This window comes from Lampetra fluviatilis, chromosome 2 (assembly GCF_964198595.1).
Source record: "Lampetra fluviatilis chromosome 2, kcLamFluv1.1, whole genome shotgun sequence".
Taxonomy (NCBI): Eukaryota; Metazoa; Chordata; class Hyperoartia; order Petromyzontiformes; family Petromyzontidae; genus Lampetra; species Lampetra fluviatilis.
This window is the reverse complement of record NC_136276.1, coordinates 16833377-16851570: the sequence shown is the minus strand read 5'-3', so window position 1 is coordinate 16851570 and position 18194 is coordinate 16833377. Positions and strand designations below refer to the sequence as shown.

Below are 18194 nucleotides of genomic sequence, written 5' to 3'. Positions count from 1 at the left end.
TTTCGGTTAAGTCACGTCTAAAGATAAAATAATAAATTAAATTAAATAATAGAATACGACGTTTCGATTGCAACACAAGCAATCATCATCAGGTATAATGAAATAGCGACATAATATCTAACCAGAAAACTATAGACAGACATATTAGCAGACAAATATCACAAGATACATACATAGCGAGAGCAACACAGGTGACAGAGAGGGGTGATCGTCTCTGTGGGGTGGCCTTAAATAGACAGAGGGGGGGCGGAGGCAGAGAGAGGGAGGGGGGTTAGAAAAAATTAGCATATCAATGAGTGGTCCAAAAGAAAACGTGGTGCTGCGAGTACGATGGCACAGCAAGCAAGCCTGAAAATCAGGAGAAAGACACACTAAAATTAAATAACCTAGTAAAATATCGAAATGTAATGTAATACAACACAGAGGGTCGGTCAACACACAATTAACGCATAGCCTGGTTGATTACGTATTTCAAAGATTGCTAAGTTAGAATTTAAGTGTGAACATTCTAAAGAGGACACAGGCAGAGAAAACAAGTCGCCAGAGAGAGAGAAAAAAGATAAGCTTAAAACTTCCCCGTAGAAGTGGTTCAATCTTAATTTTAGAACTTTCGTGACTGCAGGAATTATTATTTGGTTCTTTCGGTTAAGTCACGTCTAAAGATAAAATAATAAATTAAATTAAATAATAGAATACGACGTTTCGATTGCAACACAAGCAATCATCATCAGGTATAATGAAATAGCGACATAATATCTAACCAGAAAACTATAGACAGACATATTAGCAGACAAATATCACAAGATACATACATAGCGAGAGCAACACAGGTGACAGAGAGGGGTGATCGTCTCTGTGGGGTGGCCTTAAATAGACAGAGGGGGGGCGGAGGCAGAGAGAGGGAGGGGGGTTAGAAAAAATTAGCATATCAATGAGTGGTCCAAAAGAAAACGTGGTGCTGCGAGTACGATGGCACAGCAAGCAAGCCTGAAAATCAGGAGAAAGACACACTAAAATTAAATAACCTAGTAAAATATCGAAATGTAATGTAATACAACACAGAGGGTCGGTCAACACACAATTAACGCATAGCCTGGTTGATTACGTATTTCAAAGATTGCTAAGTTAGAATTTAAGTGTGAACATTCTAAAGAGGACACAGGCAGAGAAAACAAGTCGCCAGAGAGAGAGAAAAAAGATAAGCTTAAAACTTCCCCGTAGAAGTGGTTCAATCTTAATTTTAGAACTTTCGTGACTGCAGGAATTATTATTTGGTTCTTTCGGTTAAGTCACGTCTAAAGATAAAATAATAAATTAAATTAAATAATAGAATACGACGTTTCGATTGCAACACAAGCAATCATCATCAGGTATAATGAAATAGCGACATAATATCTAACCAGAAAACTATAGACAGACATATTAGCAGACAAATATCACAAGATACATACATAGCGAGAGCAACACAGGTGACAGAGAGGGGTGATCGTCTCTGTGGGGTGGCCTTAAATAGACAGAGGGGGGGCGGAGGCAGAGAGAGGGAGGGGGGTTAGAAAAAATTAGCATATCAATGAGTGGTCCAAAAGAAAACGTGGTGCTGCGAGTACGATGGCACAGCAAGCAAGCCTGAAAATCAGGAGAAAGACACACTAAAATTAAATAACCTAGTAAAATATCGAAATGTAATGTAATACAACACAGAGGGTCGGTCAACACACAATTAACGCATAGCCTGGTTGATTACGTATTTCAAAGATTGCTAAGTTAGAATTTAAGTGTGAACATTCTAAAGAGGACACAGGCAGAGAAAACAAGTCGCCAGAGAGAGAGAAAAAAGATAAGCTTAAAACTTCCCCGTAGAAGTGGTTCAATCTTAATTTTAGAACTTTCGTGACTGCAGGAATTATTATTTGGTTCTTTCGGTTAAGTCACGTCTAAAGATAAAATAATAAATTAAATTAAATAATAGAATACGACGTTTCGATTGCAACACAAGCAATCATCATCAGGTATAATGAAATAGCGACATAATATCTAACCAGAAAACTATAGACAGACATATTAGCAGACAAATATCACAAGATACATACATAGCGAGAGCAACACAGGTGACAGAGAGGGGTGATCGTCTCTGTGGGGTGGCCTTAAATAGACAGAGGGGGGGCGGAGGCAGAGAGAGGGAGGGGGGTTAGAAAAAATTAGCATATCAATGAGTGGTCCAAAAGAAAACGTGGTGCTGCGAGTACGATGGCACAGCAAGCAAGCCTGAAAATCAGGAGAAAGACACACTAAAATTAAATAACCTAGTAAAATATCGAAATGTAATGTAATACAACACAGAGGGTCGGTCAACACACAATTAACGCATAGCCTGGTTGATTACGTATTTCAAAGATTGCTAAGTTAGAATTTAAGTGTGAACATTCTAAAGAGGACACAGGCAGAGAAAACAAGTCGCCAGAGAGAGAGAAAAAAGATAAGCTTAAAACTTCCCCGTAGAAGTGGTTCAATCTTAATTTTAGAACTTTCGTGACTGCAGGAATTATTATTTGGTTCTTTCGGTTAAGTCACGTCTAAAGATAAAATAATAAATTAAATTAAATAATAGAATACGACGTTTCGATTGCAACACAAGCAATCATCATCAGGTATAATGAAATAGCGACATAATATCTAACCAGAAAACTATAGACAGACATATTAGCAGACAAATATCACAAGATACATACATAGCGAGAGCAACACAGGTGACAGAGAGGGGTGATCGTCTCTGTGGGGTGGCCTTAAATAGACAGAGGGGGGGCGGAGGCAGAGAGAGGGAGGGGGGTTAGAAAAAATTAGCATATCAATGAGTGGTCCAAAAGAAAACGTGGTGCTGCGAGTACGATGGCACAGCAAGCAAGCCTGAAAATCAGGAGAAAGACACACTAAAATTAAATAACCTAGTAAAATATCGAAATGTAATGTAATACAACACAGAGGGTCGGTCAACACACAATTAACGCATAGCCTGGTTGATTACGTATTTCAAAGATTGCTAAGTTAGAATTTAAGTGTGAACATTCTAAAGAGGACACAGGCAGAGAAAACAAGTCGCCAGAGAGAGAGAAAAAAGATAAGCTTAAAACTTCCCCGTAGAAGTGGTTCAATCTTAATTTTAGAACTTTCGTGACTGCAGGAATTATTATTTGGTTCTTTCGGTTAAGTCACGTCTAAAGATAAAATAATAAATTAAATTAAATAATAGAATACGACGTTTCGATTGCAACACAAGCAATCATCATCAGGTATAATGAAATAGCGACATAATATCTAACCAGAAAACTATAGACAGACATATTAGCAGACAAATATCACAAGATACATACATAGCGAGAGCAACACAGGTGACAGAGAGGGGTGATCGTCTCTGTGGGGTGGCCTTAAATAGACAGAGGGGGGGCGGAGGCAGAGAGAGGGAGGGGGGTTAGAAAAAATTAGCATATCAATGAGTGGTCCAAAAGAAAACGTGGTGCTGCGAGTACGATGGCACAGCAAGCAAGCCTGAAAATCAGGAGAAAGACACACTAAAATTAAATAACCTAGTAAAATATCGAAATGTAATGTAATACAACACAGAGGGTCGGTCAACACACAATTAACGCATAGCCTGGTTGATTACGTATTTCAAAGATTGCTAAGTTAGAATTTAAGTGTGAACATTCTAAAGAGGACACAGGCAGAGAAAACAAGTCGCCAGAGAGAGAGAAAAAAGATAAGCTTAAAACTTCCCCGTAGAAGTGGTTCAATCTTAATTTTAGAACTTTCGTGACTGCAGGAATTATTATTTGGTTCTTTCGGTTAAGTCACGTCTAAAGATAAAATAATAAATTAAATTAAATAATAGAATACGACGTTTCGATTGCAACACAAGCAATCATCATCAGGTATAATGAAATAGCGACATAATATCTAACCAGAAAACTATAGACAGACATATTAGCAGACAAATATCACAAGATACATACATAGCGAGAGCAACACAGGTGACAGAGAGGGGTGATCGTCTCTGTGGGGTGGCCTTAAATAGACAGAGGGGGGGCGGAGGCAGAGAGAGGGAGGGGGGTTAGAAAAAATTAGCATATCAATGAGTGGTCCAAAAGAAAACGTGGTGCTGCGAGTACGATGGCACAGCAAGCAAGCCTGAAAATCAGGAGAAAGACACACTAAAATTAAATAACCTAGTAAAATATCGAAATGTAATGTAATACAACACAGAGGGTCGGTCAACACACAATTAACGCATAGCCTGGTTGATTACGTATTTCAAAGATTGCTAAGTTAGAATTTAAGTGTGAACATTCTAAAGAGGACACAGGCAGAGAAAACAAGTCGCCAGAGAGAGAGAAAAAAGATAAGCTTAAAACTTCCCCGTAGAAGTGGTTCAATCTTAATTTTAGAACTTTCGTGACTGCAGGAATTATTATTTGGTTCTTTCGGTTAAGTCACGTCTAAAGATAAAATAATAAATTAAATTAAATAATAGAATACGACGTTTCGATTGCAACACAAGCAATCATCATCAGGTATAATGAAATAGCGACATAATATCTAACCAGAAAACTATAGACAGACATATTAGCAGACAAATATCACAAGATACATACATAGCGAGAGCAACACAGGTGACAGAGAGGGGTGATCGTCTCTGTGGGGTGGCCTTAAATAGACAGAGGGGGGGCGGAGGCAGAGAGAGGGAGGGGGGTTAGAAAAAATTAGCATATCAATGAGTGGTCCAAAAGAAAACGTGGTGCTGCGAGTACGATGGCACAGCAAGCAAGCCTGAAAATCAGGAGAAAGACACACTAAAATTAAATAACCTAGTAAAATATCGAAATGTAATGTAATACAACACAGAGGGTCGGTCAACACACAATTAATTAATCAACCAGGCTATGCGTTAATTGTGTGTTGACCGACCCTCTGTGTTGTATTACATTACATTTCGATATTTTACTAGGTTATTTAATTTTAGTGTGTCTTTCTCCTGATTTTCAGGCTTGCTTGCTGTGCCATCGTACTCGCAGCACCACGTTTTCTTTTGGACCACTCATTGATATGCTAATTTTTTCTAACCCCCCTCCCTCTCTCTGCCTCCGCCCCCCCTCTGTCTATTTAAGGCCACCCCACAGAGACGATCACCCCTCTCTGTCACCTGTGTTGCTCTCGCTATGTATGTATCTTGTGATATTTGTCTGCTAATATGTCTGTCTATAGTTTTCTGGTTAGATATTATGTCGCTATTTCATTATACCTGATGATGATTGCTTGTGTTGCAATCGAAACGTCGTATTCTATTATTTAATTTAATTTATTATTTTATCTTTAGACGTGACTTAACCGAAAGAACCAAATAATAATTCCTGCAGTCACGAAAGTTCTAAAATTAAGATTGAACCACTTCTACGGGGAAGTTTTAAGCTTATCTTTTTTCTCTCTCTCTGGCGACTTGTTTTCTCTGCCTGTGTCCTCTTTAGAATGTTCACACTTAAATTCTAACTTAGCAATCTTTGAAATACGTAATCAACCAGGCTATGCGTTAATTGTGTGTTGACCGACCCTCTGTGTTGTATTACATTACATTTCGATATTTTACTAGGTTATTTAATTTTAGTGTGTCTTTCTCCTGATTTTCAGGCTTGCTTGCTGTGCCATCGTACTCGCAGCACCACGTTTTCTTTTGGACCACTCATTGATATGCTAATTTTTTCTAACCCCCCTCCCTCTCTCTGCCTCCGCCCCCCCTCTGTCTATTTAAGGCCACCCCACAGAGACGATCACCCCTCTCTGTCACCTGTGTTGCTCTCGCTATGTATGTATCTTGTGATATTTGTCTGCTAATATGTCTGTCTATAGTTTTCTGGTTAGATATTATGTCGCTATTTCATTATACCTGATGATGATTGCTTGTGTTGCAATCGAAACGTCGTATTCTATTATTTAATTTAATTTATTATTTTATCTTTAGACGTGACTTAACCGAAAGAACCAAATAATAATTCCTGCAGTCACGAAAGTTCTAAAATTAAGATTGAACCACTTCTACGGGGAAGTTTTAAGCTTATCTTTTTTCTCTCTCTCTGGCGACTTGTTTTCTCTGCCTGTGTCCTCTTTAGAATGTTCACACTTAAATTCTAACTTAGCAATCTTTGAAATACGTAATCAACCAGGCTATGCGTTAATTGTGTGTTGACCGACCCTCTGTGTTGTATTACATTACATTTCGATATTTTACTAGGTTATTTAATTTTAGTGTGTCTTTCTCCTGATTTTCAGGCTTGCTTGCTGTGCCATCGTACTCGCAGCACCACGTTTTCTTTTGGACCACTCATTGATATGCTAATTTTTTCTAACCCCCCTCCCTCTCTCTGCCTCCGCCCCCCCTCTGTCTATTTAAGGCCACCCCACAGAGACGATCACCCCTCTCTGTCACCTGTGTTGCTCTCGCTATGTATGTATCTTGTGATATTTGTCTGCTAATATGTCTGTCTATAGTTTTCTGGTTAGATATTATGTCGCTATTTCATTATACCTGATGATGATTGCTTGTGTTGCAATCGAAACGTCGTATTCTATTATTTAATTTAATTTATTATTTTATCTTTAGACGTGACTTAACCGAAAGAACCAAATAATAATTCCTGCAGTCACGAAAGTTCTAAAATTAAGATTGAACCACTTCTACGGGGAAGTTTTAAGCTTATCTTTTTTCTCTCTCTCTGGCGACTTGTTTTCTCTGCCTGTGTCCTCTTTAGAATGTTCACACTTAAATTCTAACTTAGCAATCTTTGAAATACGTAATCAACCAGGCTATGCGTTAATTGTGTGTTGACCGACCCTCTGTGTTGTATTACATTACATTTCGATATTTTACTAGGTTATTTAATTTTAGTGTGTCTTTCTCCTGATTTTCAGGCTTGCTTGCTGTGCCATCGTACTCGCAGCACCACGTTTTCTTTTGGACCACTCATTGATATGCTAATTTTTTCTAACCCCCCTCCCTCTCTCTGCCTCCGCCCCCCCTCTGTCTATTTAAGGCCACCCCACAGAGACGATCACCCCTCTCTGTCACCTGTGTTGCTCTCGCTATGTATGTATCTTGTGATATTTGTCTGCTAATATGTCTGTCTATAGTTTTCTGGTTAGATATTATGTCGCTATTTCATTATACCTGATGATGATTGCTTGTGTTGCAATCGAAACGTCGTATTCTATTATTTAATTTAATTTATTATTTTATCTTTAGACGTGACTTAACCGAAAGAACCAAATAATAATTCCTGCAGTCACGAAAGTTCTAAAATTAAGATTGAACCACTTCTACGGGGAAGTTTTAAGCTTATCTTTTTTCTCTCTCTCTGGCGACTTGTTTTCTCTGCCTGTGTCCTCTTTAGAATGTTCACACTTAAATTCTAACTTAGCAATCTTTGAAATACGTAATCAACCAGGCTATGCGTTAATTGTGTGTTGACCGACCCTCTGTGTTGTATTACATTACATTTCGATATTTTACTAGGTTATTTAATTTTAGTGTGTCTTTCTCCTGATTTTCAGGCTTGCTTGCTGTGCCATCGTACTCGCAGCACCACGTTTTCTTTTGGACCACTCATTGATATGCTAATTTTTTCTAACCCCCCTCCCTCTCTCTGCCTCCGCCCCCCCTCTGTCTATTTAAGGCCACCCCACAGAGACGATCACCCCTCTCTGTCACCTGTGTTGCTCTCGCTATGTATGTATCTTGTGATATTTGTCTGCTAATATGTCTGTCTATAGTTTTCTGGTTAGATATTATGTCGCTATTTCATTATACCTGATGATGATTGCTTGTGTTGCAATCGAAACGTCGTATTCTATTATTTAATTTAATTTATTATTTTATCTTTAGACGTGACTTAACCGAAAGAACCAAATAATAATTCCTGCAGTCACGAAAGTTCTAAAATTAAGATTGAACCACTTCTATGGGGAAGTTTTAAGCTTATCTTTTTTCTCTCTCTCTGGCGACTTGTTTTCTCTGCCTGTGTCCTCTTTAGAATGTTCACACTTAAATTCTAACTTAGCAATCTTTGAAATACGTAATCAACCAGGCTATGCGTTAATTGTGTGTTGACCGACCCTCTGTGTTGTATTACATTACATTTCGATATTTTACTAGGTTATTTAATTTTAGTGTGTCTTTCTCCTGATTTTCAGGCTTGCTTGCTGTGCCATCGTACTCGCAGCACCACGTTTTCTTTTGGACCACTCATTGATATGCTAATTTTTTCTAACCCCCCTCCCTCTCTCTGCCTCCGCCCCCCCTCTGTCTATTTAAGGCCACCCCACAGAGACGATCACCCCTCTCTGTCACCTGTGTTGCTCTCGCTATGTATGTATCTTGTGATATTTGTCTGCTAATATGTCTGTCTATAGTTTTCTGGTTAGATATTATGTCGCTATTTCATTATACCTGATGATGATTGCTTGTGTTGCAATCGAAACGTCGTATTCTATTATTTAATTTAATTTATTATTTTATCTTTAGACGTGACTTAACCGAAAGAACCAAATAATAATTCCTGCAGTCACGAAAGTTCTAAAATTAAGATTGAACCACTTCTACGGGGAAGTTTTAAGCTTATCTTTTTTCTCTCTCTCTGGCGACTTGTTTTCTCTGCCTGTGTCCTCTTTAGAATGTTCACACTTAAATTCTAACTTAGCAATCTTTGAAATACGTAATCAACCAGGCTATGCGTTAATTGTGTGTTGACCGACCCTCTGTGTTGTATTACATTACATTTCGATATTTTACTAGGTTATTTAATTTTAGTGTGTCTTTCTCCTGATTTTCAGGCTTGCTTGCTGTGCCATCGTACTCGCAGCACCACGTTTTCTTTTGGACCACTCATTGATATGCTAATTTTTTCTAACCCCCCTCCCTCTCTCTGCCTCCGCCCCCCCTCTGTCTATTTAAGGCCACCCCACAGAGACGATCACCCCTCTCTGTCACCTGTGTTGCTCTCGCTATGTATGTATCTTGTGATATTTGTCTGCTAATATGTCTGTCTATAGTTTTCTGGTTAGATATTATGTCGCTATTTCATTATACCTGATGATGATTGCTTGTGTTGCAATCGAAACGTCGTATTCTATTATTTAATTTAATTTATTATTTTATCTTTAGACGTGACTTAACCGAAAGAACCAAATAATAATTCCTGCAGTCACGAAAGTTCTAAAATTAAGATTGAACCACTTCTACGGGGAAGTTTTAAGCTTATCTTTTTTCTCTCTCTCTGGCGACTTGTTTTCTCTGCCTGTGTCCTCTTTAGAATGTTCACACTTAAATTCTAACTTAGCAATCTTTGAAATACGTAATCAACCAGGCTATGCGTTAATTGTGTGTTGACCGACCCTCTGTGTTGTATTACATTACATTTCGATATTTTACTAGGTTATTTAATTTTAGTGTGTCTTTCTCCTGATTTTCAGGCTTGCTTGCTGTGCCATCGTACTCGCAGCACCACGTTTTCTTTTGGACCACTCATTGATATGCTAATTTTTTCTAACCCCCCTCCCTCTCTCTGCCTCCGCCCCCCCTCTGTCTATTTAAGGCCACCCCACAGAGACGATCACCCCTCTCTGTCACCTGTGTTGCTCTCGCTATGTATGTATCTTGTGATATTTGTCTGCTAATATGTCTGTCTATAGTTTTCTGGTTAGATATTATGTCGCTATTTCATTATACCTGATGATGATTGCTTGTGTTGCAATCGAAACGTCGTATTCTATTATTTAATTTAATTTATTATTTTATCTTTAGACGTGACTTAACCGAAAGAACCAAATAATAATTCCTGCAGTCACGAAAGTTCTAAAATTAAGATTGAACCACTTCTACGGGGAAGTTTTAAGCTTATCTTTTTTCTCTCTCTCTGGCGACTTGTTTTCTCTGCCTGTGTCCTCTTTAGAATGTTCACACTTAAATTCTAACTTAGCAATCTTTGAAATACGTAATCAACCAGGCTATGCGTTAATTGTGTGTTGACCGACCCTCTGTGTTGTATTACATTACATTTCGATATTTTACTAGGTTATTTAATTTTAGTGTGTCTTTCTCCTGATTTTCAGGCTTGCTTGCTGTGCCATCGTACTCGCAGCACCACGTTTTCTTTTGGACCACTCATTGATATGCTAATTTTTTCTAACCCCCCTCCCTCTCTCTGCCTCCGCCCCCCCCTCTGTCTATTTAAGGCCACCCCACAGAGACGATCACCCCTCTCTGTCACCTGTGTTGCTCTCGCTATGTATGTATCTTGTGATATTTGTCTGCTAATATGTCTGTCTATAGTTTTCTGGTTAGATATTATGTCGCTATTTCATTATACCTGATGATGATTGCTTGTGTTGCAATCGAAACGTCGTATTCTATTATTTAATTTAATTTATTATTTTATCTTTAGACGTGACTTAACCGAAAGAACCAAATAATAATTCCTGCAGTCACGAAAGTTCTAAAATTAAGATTGAACCACTTCTACGGGGAAGTTTTAAGCTTATCTTTTTTCTCTCTCTCTGGCGACTTGTTTTCTCTGCCTGTGTCCTCTTTAGAATGTTCACACTTAAATTCTAACTTAGCAATCTTTGAAATACGTAATCAACCAGGCTATGCGTTAATTGTGTGTTGACCGACCCTCTGTGTTGTATTACATTACATTTCGATATTTTACTAGGTTATTTAATTTTAGTGTGTCTTTCTCCTGATTTTCAGGCTTGCTTGCTGTGCCATCGTACTCGCAGCACCACGTTTTCTTTTGGACCACTCATTGATATGCTAATTTTTTCTAACCCCCCTCCCTCTCTCTGCCTCCGCCCCCCCTCTGTCTATTTAAGGCCACCCCACAGAGACGATCACCCCTCTCTGTCACCTGTGTTGCTCTCGCTATGTATGTATCTTGTGATATTTGTCTGCTAATATGTCTGTCTATAGTTTTCTGGTTAGATATTATGTCGCTATTTCATTATACCTGATGATGATTGCTTGTGTTGCAATCGAAACGTCGTATTCTATTATTTAATTTAATTTATTATTTTATCTTTAGACGTGACTTAACCGAAAGAACCAAATAATAATTCCTGCAGTCACGAAAGTTCTAAAATTAAGATTGAACCACTTCTACGGGGAAGTTTTAAGCTTATCTTTTTTCTCTCTCTCTGGCGACTTGTTTTCTCTGCCTGTGTCCTCTTTAGAATGTTCACACTTAAATTCTAACTTAGCAATCTTTGAAATACGTAATCAACCAGGCTATGCGTTAATTGTGTGTTGACCGACCCTCTGTGTTGTATTACATTACATTTCGATATTTTACTAGGTTATTTAATTTTAGTGTGTCTTTCTCCTGATTTTCAGGCTTGCTTGCTGTGCCATCGTACTCGCAGCACCACGTTTTCTTTTGGACCACTCATTGATATGCTAATTTTTTCTAACCCCCCTCCCTCTCTCTGCCTCCGCCCCCCCTCTGTCTATTTAAGGCCACCCCACAGAGACGATCACCCCTCTCTGTCACCTGTGTTGCTCTCGCTATGTATGTATCTTGTGATATTTGTCTGCTAATATGTCTGTCTATAGTTTTCTGGTTAGATATTATGTCGCTATTTCATTATACCTGATGATGATTGCTTGTGTTGCAATCGAAACGTCGTATTCTATTATTTAATTTAATTTATTATTTTATCTTTAGACGTGACTTAACCGAAAGAACCAAATAATAATTCCTGCAGTCACGAAAGTTCTAAAATTAAGATTGAACCACTTCTACGGGGAAGTTTTAAGCTTATCTTTTTTCTCTCTCTCTGGCGACTTGTTTTCTCTGCCTGTGTCCTCTTTAGAATGTTCACACTTAAATTCTAACTTAGCAATCTTTGAAATACGTAATCAACCAGGCTATGCGTTAATTGTGTGTTGACCGACCCTCTGTGTTGTATTACATTACATTTCGATATTTTACTAGGTTATTTAATTTTAGTGTGTCTTTCTCCTGATTTTCAGGCTTGCTTGCTGTGCCATCGTACTCGCAGCACCACGTTTTCTTTTGGACCACTCATTGATATGCTAATTTTTTCTAACCCCCCTCCCTCTCTCTGCCTCCGCCCCCCCTCTGTCTATTTAAGGCCACCCCACAGAGACGATCACCCCTCTCTGTCACCTGTGTTGCTCTCGCTATGAATGTATCTTGTGATATTTGTCTGCTAATATGTCTGTCTATAGTTTTCTGGTTAGATATTATGTCGCTATTTCATTATACCTGATGATGATTGCTTGTGTTGCAATCGAAACGTCGTATTCTATTATTTAATTTAATTTATTATTTTATCTTTAGACGTGACTTAACCGAAAGAACCAAATAATAATTCCTGCAGTCACGAAAGTTCTAAAATTAAGATTGAACCACTTCTACGGGGAAGTTTTAAGCTTATCTTTTTTCTCTCTCTCTGGCGACTTGTTTTCTCTGCCTGTGTCCTCTTTAGAATGTTCACACTTAAATTCTAACTTAGCAATCTTTGAAATACGTAATCAACCAGGCTATGCGTTAATTGTGTGTTGACCGACCCTCTGTGTTGTATTACATTACATTTCGATATTTTACTAGGTTATTTAATTTTAGTGTGTCTTTCTCCTGATTTTCAGGCTTGCTTGCTGTGCCATCGTACTCGCAGCACCACGTTTTCTTTTGGACCACTCATTGATATGCTAATTTTTTCTAACCCCCCTCCCTCTCTCTGCCTCCGCCCCCCCTCTGTCTATTTAAGGCCACCCCACAGAGACGATCACCCCTCTCTGTCACCTGTGTTGCTCTCGCTATGTATGTATCTTGTGATATTTGTCTGCTAATATGTCTGTCTATAGTTTTCTGGTTAGATATTATGTCGCTATTTCATTATACCTGATGATGATTGCTTGTGTTGCAATCGAAACGTCGTATTCTATTATTTAATTTAATTTATTATTTTATCTTTAGACGTGACTTAACCGAAAGAACCAAATAATAATTCCTGCAGTCACGAAAGTTCTAAAATTAAGATTGAACCACTTCTACGGGGAAGTTTTAAGCTTATCTTTTTTCTCTCTCTCTGGCGACTTGTTTTCTCTGCCTGTGTCCTCTTTAGAATGTTCACACTTAAATTCTAACTTAGCAATCTTTGAAATACGTAATCAACCAGGCTATGCGTTAATTGTGTGTTGACCGACCCTCTGTGTTGTATTACATTACATTTCGATATTTTACTAGGTTATTTAATTTTAGTGTGTCTTTCTCCTGATTTTCAGGCTTGCTTGCTGTGCCATCGTACTCGCAGCACCACGTTTTCTTTTGGACCACTCATTGATATGCTAATTTTTTCTAACCCCCCTCCCTCTCTCTGCCTCCGCCCCCCCTCTGTCTATTTAAGGCCACCCCACAGAGACGATCACCCCTCTCTGTCACCTGTGTTGCTCTCGCTATGTATGTATCTTGTGATATTTGTCTGCTAATATGTCTGTCTATAGTTTTCTGGTTAGATATTATGTCGCTATTTCATTATACCTGATGATGATTGCTTGTGTTGCAATCGAAACGTCGTATTCTATTATTTAATTTAATTTATTATTTTATCTTTAGACGTGACTTAACCGAAAGAACCAAATAATAATTCCTGCAGTCACGAAAGTTCTAAAATTAAGATTGAACCACTTCTACGGGGAAGTTTTAAGCTTATCTTTTTTCTCTCTCTCTGGCGACTTGTTTTCTCTGCCTGTGTCCTCTTTAGAATGTTCACACTTAAATTCTAACTTAGCAATCTTTGAAATACGTAATCAACCAGGCTATGCGTTAATTGTGTGTTGACCGACCCTCTGTGTTGTATTACATTACATTTCGATATTTTACTAGGTTATTTAATTTTAGTGTGTCTTTCTCCTGATTTTCAGGCTTGCTTGCTGTGCCATCGTACTCGCAGCACCACGTTTTCTTTTGGACCACTCATTGATATGCTAATTTTTTCTAACCCCCCTCCCTCTCTCTGCCTCCGCCCCCCCTCTGTCTATTTAAGGCCACCCCACAGAGACAATCACCCCTCTCTGTCACCTGTGTTGCTCTCGCTATGTATGTATCTTGTGATATTTGTCTGTTAATATGTCTGTCTATAGTTTTCTGGTTAGATATTATGTCGCTATTTCATTATACCTGATGATGATTGCTTGTGTTGCAATCGAAACGTCGTATTCTATTATTTAATTTAATTTATTATTTTATCTTTAGACGTGACTTAACCGAAAGAACCAAATAATAATTCCTGCAGTCACGAAAGTTCTAAAATTAAGATTGAACCACTTCTACGGGGAAGTTTTAAGCTTATCTTTTTTCTCTCTCTCTGGCGACTTGTTTTCTCTGCCTGTGTCCTCTTTAGAATGTTCACACTTAAATTCTAACTTAGCAATCTTTGAAATACGTAATCAACCAGGCTATGCGTTAATTGTGTGTTGACCGACCCTCTGTGTTGTATTACATTACATTTCGATATTTTACTAGGTTATTTAATTTTAGTGTGTCTTTCTCCTGATTTTCAGGCTTGCTTGCTGTGCCATCGTACTCGCAGCACCACGTTTTCTTTTGGACCACTCATTGATATGCTAATTTTTTCTAACCCCCCTCCCTCTCTCTGCCTCCGCCCCCCCTCTGTCTATTTAAGGCCACCCCACAGAGACGATCACCCCTCTCTGTCACCTGTGTTGCTCTCGCTATGTATGTATCTTGTGATATTTGTCTGCTAATATGTCTGTCTATAGTTTTCTGGTTAGATATTATGTCGCTATTTCATTATACCTGATGATGATTGCTTGTGTTGCAATCGAAACGTCGTATTCTATTATTTAATTTAATTTATTATTTTATCTTTAGACGTGACTTAACCGAAAGAACCAAATAATAATTCCTGCAGTCACGAAAGTTCTAAAATTAAGATTGAACCACTTCTACGGGGAAGTTTTAAGCTTATCTTTTTTCTCTCTCTCTGGCGACTTGTTTTCTCTGCCTGTGTCCTCTTTAGAATGTTCACACTTAAATTCTAACTTAGCAATCTTTGAAATACGTAATCAACCAGGCTATGCGTTAATTGTGTGTTGACCGACCCTCTGTGTTGTATTACATTACATTTCGATATTTTACTAGGTTATTTAATTTTAGTGTGTCTTTCTCCTGATTTTCAGGCTTGCTTGCTGTGCCATCGTACTCGCAGCACCACGTTTTCTTTTGGACCACTCATTGATATGCTAATTTTTTCTAACCCCCCTCCCTCTCTCTGCCTCCGCCCCCCCTCTGTCTATTTAAGGCCACCCCACAGAGACGATCACCCCTCTCTGTCACCTGTGTTGCTCTCGCTATGTATGTATCTTGTGATATTTGTCTGCTAATATGTCTGTCTATAGTTTTCTGGTTAGATATTATGTCGCTATTTCATTATACCTGATGATGATTGCTTGTGTTGCAATCGAAACGTCGTATTCTATTATTTAATTTAATTTATTATTTTATCTTTAGACGTGACTTAACCGAAAGAACCAAATAATAATTCCTGCAGTCACGAAAGTTCTAAAATTAAGACTTAAATAAAATGTTTTTTTTCTGGATTTGACCATTTGTCTTTTCTTTTAAATCTATATATGGGTTCTGCTTGGTGTTTCTTTCTATATATACAACACCACATCGTTAGAAAACAAATCCGTGTTTGAAAAAAATAAATGTGTGTGTGTTTGTTAAATTTCGTCTGCACCGTACGTATCCAACCATGCTAAAATGCAATTGCATACATTAATGGGGGAAAAATTACAATCGCGCATGAAGAGGAAAAAAGGTTGTCATATTTAACTGGATTACATTTGAAAATGGATTAGTCAATATTAATATATAAACAGAAATGCGTTGACAATAGTGACGGTGTCACGCCTCTGCTGGCAGAAGGACCTCCGCGAGAGTGAACTCTACTCTTTCACGTTGACTTGACGTGTGGATTGCTGGCAGATGAATGTAACTTCATCAGCTTCATCAGCCATCATTATTTCACCACTGGATGAATACCTCTCTGCAAACCGTTGCCATTTCTCACTGTCCTGTGATGTAACGTATGAGTATGTAATGCAGTACACAGGACATGTTTAACTTTTATACACCCTAAAATGTCCTCAAAATGGAACTCCTCTTTGTGCTTGCAATATACGTCTGTTGTAAAGAAATTATTGTTGTACAATTTTAATAAATTTGTTCTTTAATTGCAGATATCTAAACAAGTGAAACGTCACCTGCATAACAAGGAACAATGAATAAAAATAAAACCGTTTCTAGGGTATGGACATACGTTGCTCTTTTATTTATCATCGTGAGCATTATTCTGGCGTCAGTTTTGATTCACCACCATGTAAATGCAAACTTTCCCAAGAAGTGCCCCAATAAATTTGTTCTAAATGGCATTAAACCCGATTATAAGGCAATAGAGATCTTTTCCGACCTAACGCCAACAGAATTAACAACCGTCAAGGACTTCCTGGTGAGCCATAAGGAGCTCAATATTGTTGCCTCAGAAGCTACCGTGAACAGCAACTACATCTACATGATAGAGCTCTACAACCCAGACAAAAAGGAAGCTTTGCATTACTTGGACCATGGAGGAGCCAAGCCTGCTCGAGTTGCTAAGGCAGTGGTTTTCCGTGGAGCCGATGTTCAGCCGTCGGTCGCAGAATATCTGATAGGCCCGCTTCCGAATCCAACTTGGTACCGGCCACACAGTCCTTCAACGAGGAAACGCGTTATTAATTTTAGCTCTCGGCCAACGACAATCCCGGAATATAATGCATTACACGGAGAATTTATGCCCAGAGTTTTTGAAAAAGTCAACCACATCCTCAAAGAAAGTTATGGTTATTGGTATACAAACTGTACTAAAAACTGCATTAATGCAGGTGACATACCATTGAGAGGGCTTAAGTCTGGAGATAGGAGGTCTTGGGTCTTATTATTCAGACTTATGGAAGGGTATTTTTTGCAGCCATTAAACTTTGAAGTTTTGGTTAACCATGAAAGCTCAAACGTAGAAGAGTGGGCAGTTCAGAAAGTGTTTTACAACGGGCAGTATTTTAATAGTCTGGAAGAACTCATTAGCCAGTATGACAATGGACTCATTGATAAGATCAAGCTAACCGGCACCGTTATAAATTCAGGATATGATCGTCGCGGAGCTTTCAGAGCAGACACGTCTCAGACGGGACCGCGGCAGTATGAGCCTGAGGGCCACCGCTACCGAGTTGACGGGAACTTTGTGCAGTATATGCCCTGGACGTTCGCTTTCAGAATCTCTTACATGGGGCTTCAGATATTTGACATCAAGTACAACGGTGAGAGAATTGTCTATGAGATGGGTCTCCAAGATGCAATCTCCTACTATTCTGGAAACAGTCCCACCGGCACGCAAGGAAAAGCCATTGACTCAGGTTGGCACTTTGGTGCCGACAATTTTGAGCTTGTGAAGGGGATCGACTGCCCGCACACTGCCACGTACCTGGACACGTACCACTTTGTGAACTCGGAGAAGCCACTGAAATACCCAAATTCCGTCTGCATTTTCGAGTACAACTCTGGTGTGCCATTACGTCGACACTTTGACAGAGATAACCATCTTGGGTTCACCTTCTATGGTGGCTTGGTCAACTATGTACTTGTGATAAGGAGCATCCATAATGTATACAACTATGATTATGTGATGGACTACATATTCTACCAGAATGGAGTCGTCGAGGCAAAGGTTCACCCGACTGGATACCCCTTTACCACATTTTTTTTCGGTGAAGGCCTCAAGTATGGCAACAGAATATCTGATCACGTCCTAGGCAATCTTCACACTCATATGTTAAACTACAAACTGGATATGGATATAGCCGGTAAGTGTCTTTTATATATACAATAGTTCTATTAAAACAATATTGTCAACTATTCGAGCAGTATGTGTTGTGTTAGAATGTGACTTAGATACTGCTGTCAGAACTTTAAATACATGAAGGAAAACAATGATGAACACTTGATTGATGATATACACCACAGTAATGCTGTGTCATTTATTTACACTCACAAGTAAATGTAACATCACGCCCG

At 38.7% G+C, this 18194-nt stretch overlaps 1 protein-coding gene across 3 annotated transcripts in view; it reads left to right on the top strand.

Moving 5' to 3' along the window:
* Positions 1–18194, top strand: part of LOC144943637 (diamine oxidase [copper-containing]-like) — a 39000-nt gene that overhangs the window by 5069 nt on the left and 15737 nt on the right. For all 3 annotated transcript variants that reach the window (XM_078871310.1, XM_078871300.1, XM_078871290.1), the window contains one exon: positions 16328–17983. In XM_078871310.1, coding sequence (XP_078727436.1) covers positions 16369–17983 — 1615 coding nt within the window. In that variant the 5' untranslated portion in view covers positions 16328–16368. The remainder of the gene's footprint in view (positions 1–16327; positions 17984–18194) is intronic.